This window comes from Bombina bombina, chromosome 1 (genome assembly GCF_027579735.1).
Source record: "Bombina bombina isolate aBomBom1 chromosome 1, aBomBom1.pri, whole genome shotgun sequence".
Classification (NCBI taxonomy): Eukaryota; Metazoa; Chordata; class Amphibia; order Anura; family Bombinatoridae; genus Bombina; species Bombina bombina.
Genome location: NC_069499.1, coordinates 753285706 through 753295315, shown reverse-complemented (window position 1 = coordinate 753295315; position 9610 = coordinate 753285706). Strand labels below are relative to the sequence as shown.

The window sequence follows — 9610 nt, the reverse complement described above, 5'->3', positions numbered from 1 at the left end:
GCAGACAGGGCTAGTCACATAATGTTAGAAGATAAAATGTTTTGCAGTTATCCGTTAGACAATTAAGGAAAGATATAAAAAGTAGGGTTAGTCTTGAGAAGTCAGAGATAATATCCAGCTCTGAGAATTAGAAAAGTTACAGGTTTTAAAAGTTACATGAAAAGGGGCAAAATAAATGACGAAAGTATATTGCAAAATTGTTTAAGCATAACTAAAGATTTTATATTAAAAATCTCAAGGTGTGACCTGTCCTTTTAATAATCCTTTGTTGACAAAGACAGAGAGAGAGAGAGAATGTCTTCTTATAGAAACATTTTGAAATGGAAGGAGGAAAAAAAAATTAAGTGACAAAGATTTTATTTTAAACATTTATTGTTGGATACCATTACATGATATTTGTTTTAAAATTTAAAAAAAAAAAAAAAGGGGGGGGGAGAAGGTTCTGAACCTGAATAAATTTTTTGTTATAATAATATTTGTTATGTGGCAAAACTATAAAATATATTCCTCATAAAAATATATTTAGCGTTTGCAGTTTTTTAAAAAAAAGATTAGAAAGCAAAAGAACAAAGAAAATAACAAAAATACAAAAAATTGACTAGATGAATGAAACAAAGAGAGAAAAAAAAAAAAAAAGGGAGGAGGAAATGAAACTTGTAAATAGAAAAAAAACATCCTCTCTCTTTCAAAAAAGTTTGAAAAAAAAATATCTGGCAATCCTTCTAAATATTTGGGACATTCTTTGACATCTGTACACAGACACTTAACCCTTTCGTGACAGGGTTAAAGTGCCTACATCGGAACAACTGTTCCGATGTAGACAAATTGAAACTACGCGATCGTGCATACGATCGCGAGATTTCAATTATTGGATCGCATCTGGGGGGCGTCCCTACAATCCTAGGAACGCCCTCCAGACCGCGATTAAATCCCTGAAGCACAGAAGGCTTCAGGACAGCCGTTAGTTATGACGTTCCATTCCGTCATAACGGCTTTAAAGCCCAGTCTAATTATGACGGAATGGAACGGCATAACGGCTTTAAAAGGTTAAACAATCATACAGGCCGTGTCAAAACACTAAATTTTATACATAAAGATTGGCAACAAGGTTATGAAAAAAATAAAACCAGAATACAGTTGGGTCTGGTGGCATATCTTAAAATGATAAACATTTCCAGAATGTTTTTAATCATAAAATATACATGAATACCATTACTTTGTTTTAATTTTATTAAAACATTGAACTAAAGCCAACATACCTTGCACAAAATTTTAAGTATTTAAAAAAATAAATAAAAAAAAAAAATTAAAAAAAAAAAATTATATTTTAGGTTACAATGCAGGAAATAGGAAGGTATGAAAAAGACAGACCAAAAGTTTAAAAGACCTCACCAAAAAAAAAATATTTACATTTTCAAAAAAGTTTTTTTGGAAATAGTCTGTACAAAAAAACATACAAAAAAAAAAGGACAGCATTATTTTTCTTCCTTTCCCTTTGTCTTTCTGTAAACCATCTCCCTGAAGCTAGACAGGATCTTATTTTCTCTCTTGCGCCTTTCCTCTTGGTTGAAAGATGCTAGGGCTCGCTTTTCATCCGCACTGTAGATCTGGTTTTCCTTACGCAGACGCACAGCCTCCATACGACGATGTCTAAAATAAGATAACATTTATTTTGTTTTAAAAAATGAAGAGCCAATACAATGCATGAGAAACTAAACCTAATCAAACAAAAATCCAAGATGGACATTATTTCTGAGAAATGTATTATAAACAGACATTATCTTTAGAATATACATTTGTAATAAAAAATGACAAAACGTACCATTAAACTTTACAAAGATTTAAACAACTATGTAAAACACTATAAAATGATTTACTATAGGTACCACACTATTTATAGAAGGAGCAGAATTTGTTACTAAATAAAAGAAAATTTGTATATTTTGGTCTTGGACAAAGGTAGCATCTGAGCTATGTATTACTAGTGCCCATTGCTATTTAACCTCTTGTGTCAATTGGGACGCAAGTACTTTTGCCCAGCGTACTGTGTTGCTGTAGTACCTAAGTCAAAAACACAATTTATGCTTACCTGATAAATTTATTTATCTTGTGGTGTATCCAGTCCATGGATCATCCATTACTTGTGGGATATTCTCATTCCCAACAGGAAGTTGCAAGAGGACACCCACAGCAGAGCTGTATATAGCTCCTCCCCTAACTGTCATAGCCAGTCATTCGACCGAAAACAAGCCGAGAAAGGAGGAACCATAGGGTGTACTGGTTACTGTAGTTTAAATTTAAAAATTACCTGCCTTAAAATGACAGGGCGGGCCGTGGACTGGATACACCACAAGAGAAATAAATTTATCAGGTAAGCATAAATTATGTTTTCTCTTGTAAGGTGTATCCAGTCCACGGATCATCCATTACTTGTGGGAAACCAATAAAAGTTTGATATCTATGGAATGAAGAGGTTCAAACGGAACTCCTTGAAGAACCTTAAGAACCAAGTTTAAGCTCCATGGTGGAGCAACAGGTTTAAACACAGGCTTGATTCAAACTAAAGCCTGACAAAATGCCTGAACGTCTGGAACATCTGCTAGACGCTAGTGCAAAAGAATAGACAGAGCAAAAATCTGTCCCTTTAAGAAACTAGCTGACAATCCTTTTTCCAAACCTTCTTGGAGAAAAGATAAAATCCTAGGAATCCTGACCTTACTCCATGAGTAACCCTTGGATTCACACCAATAAAGATATCTACGCCATACCTTATGGTAAATTTTCCTGGTGACAGGCTTTCGTGCCTGTATTAAGGTATCAATAACTGACTCGGAGAAGCCACGCTTTGATAAAATCAAGCATTCAATCTCCAGGCAGTCAGCCTCAGAGAAATTAGATTTGGATGGTTGAAAGGACCCTGAAGTAGAAGGTCCTGTCTCAGAGGCAGAGACCATGGTGGAAAGGATGACATGTCCACTAGATCTGCATACCAGGTCCTGCGTGGCCACGCAGGTGCTATCAGAATCACCGATGCTCTCTCCTGCTTGATCTTGGCAATCAGTCGAGGGAGCAGAGGAAACGGTGGAAACACATAAGCCAGGTTGAAAGACCAGGGCGCTGCTAGAGTATCTATCAGTGTTGCCTTGGGATCCCTGGACCTGGATCCGTAACACGGAAGCTTGGCATTCTGGCGAGACGCCATGAGATCCAGTTCTGGTTTGCCCCAACGGAGAATCAGTTGTGCAAATACCTCCGGATGGAGTTCCCACTCTCCCGGATGAAAAGTCTGACGACTTAGAAAATCCGCCTCCCAGTGCTCTACACCTGGGATATGGATAGCTGATAGGTGGCAAGAGTGAATCTCTGCCCAGTGAATTATTTTTGAAACTTCTAACATCTCTAGGGAACTTCTTGTTCCCCCTCGATGGTTGATGTAAGCTACAGTCGTGATGTTGACCGACTGAAATCTGATGTACCTCAGAGTTGCTAACTGAGGCCAAACCTGAAGAGCCTTGAATATCGCTCTTAGTTCCAGAATATTTATTGGAAGGAGAGACTCCTCCTGAGTCCACGATCCCTGAGCCTTCAGGGAGTTCCAGACTGCACCCCAACCTAGAAGGCTGGCATTTGTTGTTACAATAGTCCAATCTGGCCTGCGAAGGTCATACCTTTGGACAGATGGACCCGAGATAGCCACCAGGGAAGAGGATCCCTGGTCTCTTGGTCCAGATTCAGTTGAGGGGCCAAATCTGTGTAATCCCCGCTCCACTGACTGAGCCTGCATAGTTGCAGCGGTCTGAGATGTAAGCGTGCAAACGGCACGATGTCCATTGCCGCTACCATTAAGCCGATTACTTCCATACACTGAGCCACCAAAGGGCGCGGAATGGAATGAAGAACCCGACAGGAATTTAGAAGCTTTGATAACCTGGACTCCGTCAAGGTAAATTTTCATTTCTACAGAATCTATCAGAGTCCCTAGAAAGGAAACTCTTGTGAGTGGGGATAGAGAACACTTTTTCTTGTTCACTTTCCACCCATGCGACCTCAGAAATGCCAGTACTACGTCCGTATGAGACTTGGCAATTTGGAAGTTTGACGCCTGTATCAGGATGTCGTCTAAATAAGGGGCTACTGCTATGCCCCGCGGCCTTAGGACCGCCAAAAGCGACCCTAGAACCTTTGTAAAGATTCTTGGGGCTGTAGCTAATCCAAAGGGAAGAGCTACAACTGGTAATGCCTGTCTTGAAAGGTAAACCTGAGAAACCGATGATGATCTTTGTGTATCGGAATGTGAAGATAAGCATCCTTTAGATCCACTGTAGTCATATATTGACCCTCCTGGATCAGTGGTAGGATGGTACGAATAGTTTCCATCTTGAACGACGGAACTTTGAGGAATTTGTTTAAGATCTTTAGATCCAAAATCGGTCTGAAGGTTGCCTCTTTTTTGGGAACCACAAACAGATTTGAGTAAAAACCCTGTTCCTGTTCTCCTTTGGAACTGGATGGATCACTCCCATAACTAGGAGGTCTCGTACACAGTGTAAGAATGCCTCACTCTTTATCTGGTTTGCAGATAATTGTGAAAGGTGAAATCTCCCTTTTGGGGGGGGAAGCTTTGAAGTCTAGAAGATATCCCTGGGATATAATTTCCAAACGCCCAGGGATCCTGAACATCTCTTGCCCACGCCTGGGCGAAGAGTGTAAGTCTGCCCCCTACTAGATCCGTTACCGGATAGGGGGTCGTTCCTTCATGCTGTCTTAGAAGCAGCAGCAGGCTTTTTGACCTGATTACCTTTTTTCCCAGGTCTGGTTTGGTCTCCAGACCGTCTTGGATTGAGCAAAAGTTCCCTCTTGTTTATTATTAGAGGAAGTTGATGCCGCACCTGCCTTGAAGTTTCGAAAGGCACGAAAATTAGACTGTTTGGCCCTAGATTTGTACCTGTCCTGAGGAAGGGCACAACCTTTTCCTCCCGTGATATCGCAATAATCTGCCCCTTGAAGGGAATGTTAAGTAGCTTAGATTTTAAAGTCACGTCAGCTGACCATGATTTAAGCCATAGCGCTCTGCGCACCTGTATAGCAAAACCAGAATTCTTAGCCGTTAGTTTATTCAAATGAACAATGGCATCAGAAATAAAATTATTGGCTAGCTTAAGTGCTCTAAGTTTGCCAAGTATGTCATCCAATGGAGTCTCTACCTGTAAAGCCTCTTCCAGAGACTCAAACCAGTATGCCGCAGCAGCAGTGACAGGGGCAATGCATGCAATGGGCTGTAGGATAAAACCTTGTTGAATAAATATTTTCTTAAGGTAACCTAATTTTTTATCCATTGGCTCTAAAAAAGCACAACTGTCCTCGACAGGGATAGTAGTACGCTTTGCTAGATTAGAAACTGCTCCCTCCACCTTAGGGACTGTCTGCCATAAGTCCCGTGTGGTGGCGTCTATTGGAAAACATTTTTCTAAAAATAGGAGGGGAAGAGAACGGCACACCTGGTCTATCCCATTCCTTATTAATAATTTCTGTAAACCTTTTAGGTATTGGAAAAACATCAGTACACACCGGCACTGCAAAGCATTTATCCAGTCTACAAAATTTCTCTGGCACTGCAATGGTATCACAGTCATTCAGAGCAGCTAAAACCTCCCTAAGTAACACGCGGAGGTGTTCAAGCTTAAATTTAAATGTAGAAATATTAGAATCAGGTATCTTTCCTGAGTCATTAACATCACCCACTGACTGAAGCTCTCCTTCCTCAGCTTCTGCATATTGTGAGGCAGTATCAGACATGGTTCTTAAAGCGTCAGTATGCTCTGCATTTTGTCTCACCCCAGAGCTATCTCGCTAACCTCTAAGTTCAGGTAGTCTGGCTAATACCGCTGACAGTGTATTATCCATGACTGCCGCCATGTCTTGTAAAGTAAACGCTATGGGCGCCCTAGATCTACTTGGCGCCATTTGAGCGTGAGTCCCTTGGGCGGGAGTCAAAGGGTCTGACACGTGGGGAGAGTTAGTCGGCATAACTTTCCCCTCGTCAGATTCCTCTGGTGATAATTTTTTTAAAAACAGAATATGATCTTTATTGCATAAAATGAAATCAGTACATTTGGTACACATTCTAAGAGGGGGTTCCACCATGGCTTTTAAACATAATGAACAAGGAGTTTCTTCTATGTCAGACATGTTTATACAGACTACCAATGAGACTAGCAAGCTTGGAAAACACTTTAAATCAAGTTAACAAGCAAATATAAAAAACGGTACTGTGCCTTTAAGAGAAACAAATTTTGTCAGAATTTGAAAAAACAGTGAAAAAATGCAGTAAATCAAACGAAATTTTTACAGTGTATGTAATAGGCTAGCAGAGCATTGCATCCACTTGCAAATGGATGATTACCCCTTAGTTCAAAAAACGGATCAAAAAAACGAAAGACTTTTTTTTGTTTTTTGTTTTATTAACAGTCACAACCAACTGCCACAGCAAGCTGTGGTCCTACCTTCCCCAATAAACGACTTTGGAAAGCCTTTGAGCCCTTTAGAGATGTCCTATAGCATACAGGGGACTCCTGAGGGAAGCTGGATGTCAGTGTTTGTAATTTTAACTGCACCAACTGTAACTTTTATACTATAACAGTGGAAAGCCTCAGTTAACTGTTTCTAGTCAAAATTTAAGCCAGCCATGTGGAAAAAACTAGGCCCCAATAAAGTTTTATCACCAATGCATATATAAAAACGATTAAACATGCCAGCAAACGTTTATATTGCAATATCATAAGTGTATTACCCATGGGAGTAAGCATGATACCAGTCGTTATTAAATCACTGTATTCAGGCTTAACTTACATTAATCCGGTATCAGCAGCATTTTCTAGTGTTTCCCATCTCTAGAAAAAATTATAACTGCACATACCTGATAGCAGAATAAACTGCACGCCATTCTCTCGCTGAAGTTACCTCACCTGTGTAATCCCCTCAGACATATGTGAGAATAGCAATGGATCTTAGTTACAACCTGCTAAGATCATAGAAACCTCAGGCAGATTCTTCTTCTATTAACTGCCTGAGATAAAATAGCACAACTCCGGTACTATTTAAAAATAACAAACTTTTGATTGAAGAAAATAAACTAACTATATTTAACCACTCTCTCCTACAACATCCTAGCTTGTTGAGAGTTGCAAGAGAATGACTAGCTATGACAGTTAGGGGAGGAGCTATATTACAGCTCTGCTGTGGGTGTCCTCTTGCAACTTCCTGTTGGGAATGAGAATATCCCACAAGTAATGGATGATCCGTGGACTGGATACACCTTACAAGAGAAAACTGTGGTTCATGCAGCAGCTGGGGGCAGAAAGCATCTGCCTTCATATGGTAAGGGAGCATCGATTGTGCTCCCTTACCATACAATGGCAGATCGCCGATCGTTACAGAGAGTGACTGTCTGTATCACTCTTTGTAACTGTCCTCCATTGGTGCTGGTGGGAAGGAAGCAGTGAGAGGGGGAAATGCCAGAGAGTAGTTTGCATGGGGGGGGAAAGAGAGATCAGGGTGGTGGGAGGGCGAGTCTACAATACAGACATATTTTTTTTTTTTATAAAAGCCCTAGACTATACTGGCTGATTGTCTACCAGCATTTAAGATGGTAGTGAACAGTTAAGGGGGAGGAGAAAGAGGGTGGAAAGTGTCAGGTGGGAAGATAATCCCGACACTAGAGCAAATATTAACCTTACAAGCCAAATGATTTACCCCATCTCTGCCAGGAATTCCAGAAGTGTGTCACACAGCTGCAATTAGCAGCCTTCTAATTGGCCATGTACGTCTGCTATTGCTGAAAAAGGGGATCCCAGAGAAGTTTTTACAACCATTTGTCTTATGACTGCAGTAGCTGTGTGTAAATAATTTCAGTGAGAAACCCATTTTGTGAAAAAAGTTATTTTCTTTACATGATCGTATTTATAGTATACTAAACTTGGCCTACATCAATACCTTGGGTTGTTTACTTTTTCATAGGTAAATCAAAAAAGCTCTATATCTGTTTAGCTGGAGTGATAGCAAAAATGCTGGTGCTTTGGGCAAGTTTTTCTCTGAAATTTCTGGTAGTGAAGGGGTTCATTATCAGTATTTTTGACAATAAAATAATTTTTCACTTTCATGAGGTCTAAGTGGAAGAAATACCAACCTGCTACCGCTCATCACATAACCAGACTTCTCAAAAGAGGCGATTTCATCACTTGTCAGACCAATTTCACCTCTTCTTGGGATACGTTTTCCAGCCTTCACATACTCTGCCATGGCTGCACCTTCACCAGGCAGCAGAGCGTGTCCGTAGCTTTAAGAGATAAATGTTTTAATACTGCAATAGGATCTAAAATAACCTTATAACATTAGTATAAACCAGACTGATTTTCCGCCTTAATATATTATTTTTAGAACAGGTGTGACAAAAAAAAGAAAAGGGAAGAGTATATATTTATATGAAACAGAATTATGCACTCTACAATACAGCTGCGAAGAGGAAGAACATATTACAGTTTAAAAGAGTATGGGCAATGGTGTCTTAAACTTGTTGGTTTTTACATTTGCATTCGTTTTGGTTATGGGATCCATGGAAATTGCAGCAATGATTATAAGCAAACAAGGCCTGTTCTAGATTCTCTACATCGTTTAATGAGTTGATTTATTGCAAACCTTCATTCAGACCTAACTAGCTGCTACAAAGGCCTTTCATTGCTATAATTTACATATTCTCTACCCCCCACCACATATATCTGTCAGCAATATGGGCATAACACAATACAGATGCAAAGACAATATACAGGGCAATTTTATAGACGCCAAAACAAGATTCTTACTTTAAAGGTTTATCATCTTGTGAGAGATGTGTAATAGGGGGTTCTGGTCCCACAAAATCTGCATCATCTGTATTAATTTCTGTAAAAAAAATAAAAATATGTCACTGTCAGAATATTACAATGAATCAATCCACTAACTTTACTTTTATATTTCTTTCCACAACAGACTATGGATTGCAGCTTTAAAAGAAGAAACTAGAGGTTTACCAAACCTTTTTTGTTGTCATTATTCTGGAAGTTGAAGGGACAGTCAACACCAGAATTTTTATTGTTTTAAAAGATAGATAATCCCTTTATTACCCATTCCCCAGTTTTGCATAACCAACACTGTTATATTAATATACTTTTTACCTCTGTGATTAACTTGTATCTAAGCCTCTTCTGACAGCCCCCTGATCACATGACATTTTATTTATTATCTATTGACTTTCATTTTAGCCAATTAGTGCAGTGTCTGCATCAATCCATGGGTGTGATCACAATGTTATCTATATGGTTTACATGACCTAGTTCTCCCCTGTTGTGAAAAGCAAATAAAGCATGTGATCAGAGGCGGCCTTCAAAGGTTTAGAAATGATCATATGAGCCTTCCTAGGTTTAGCTTTCAACTAAGAATACCAAGATTAAAGCAAAATTGGTGATAAAAAGTAAATTGGAAAGTTGTTTAAAATCACATGCCCTATTTGAAACATGAACGTTTTTTTGGACTTGACTGTCCCTTTAAACTGTTTTCTAATGAAATCTCACTGAAA

The 9610-nt window shown here is 39.2% G+C and overlaps 1 protein-coding gene across 2 annotated transcripts in view; it reads right to left on the bottom strand.

Moving 5' to 3' along the window:
• Window positions 1–354: 354 nt before the first annotated feature.
• NKAP (NFKB activating protein) overlaps window positions 355–9610 on the bottom strand; it is a 35369-nt gene continuing 26113 nt past the window's right edge. For both annotated transcript variants that reach the window (XM_053699295.1, XM_053699296.1), the window contains exons 7-10: window positions 8859–8937; window positions 8186–8335; window positions 1054–1650; window positions 355–769 (exon numbers count right to left, since the gene is read on the bottom strand). In XM_053699295.1, the coding sequence (XP_053555270.1) occupies window positions 1476–1650; window positions 8186–8335; window positions 8859–8937 (404 nt within the window). In that variant the 3' untranslated portion in view covers window positions 355–769; window positions 1054–1475. The remainder of the gene's footprint in view (window positions 770–1053; window positions 1651–8185; window positions 8336–8858; window positions 8938–9610) is intronic.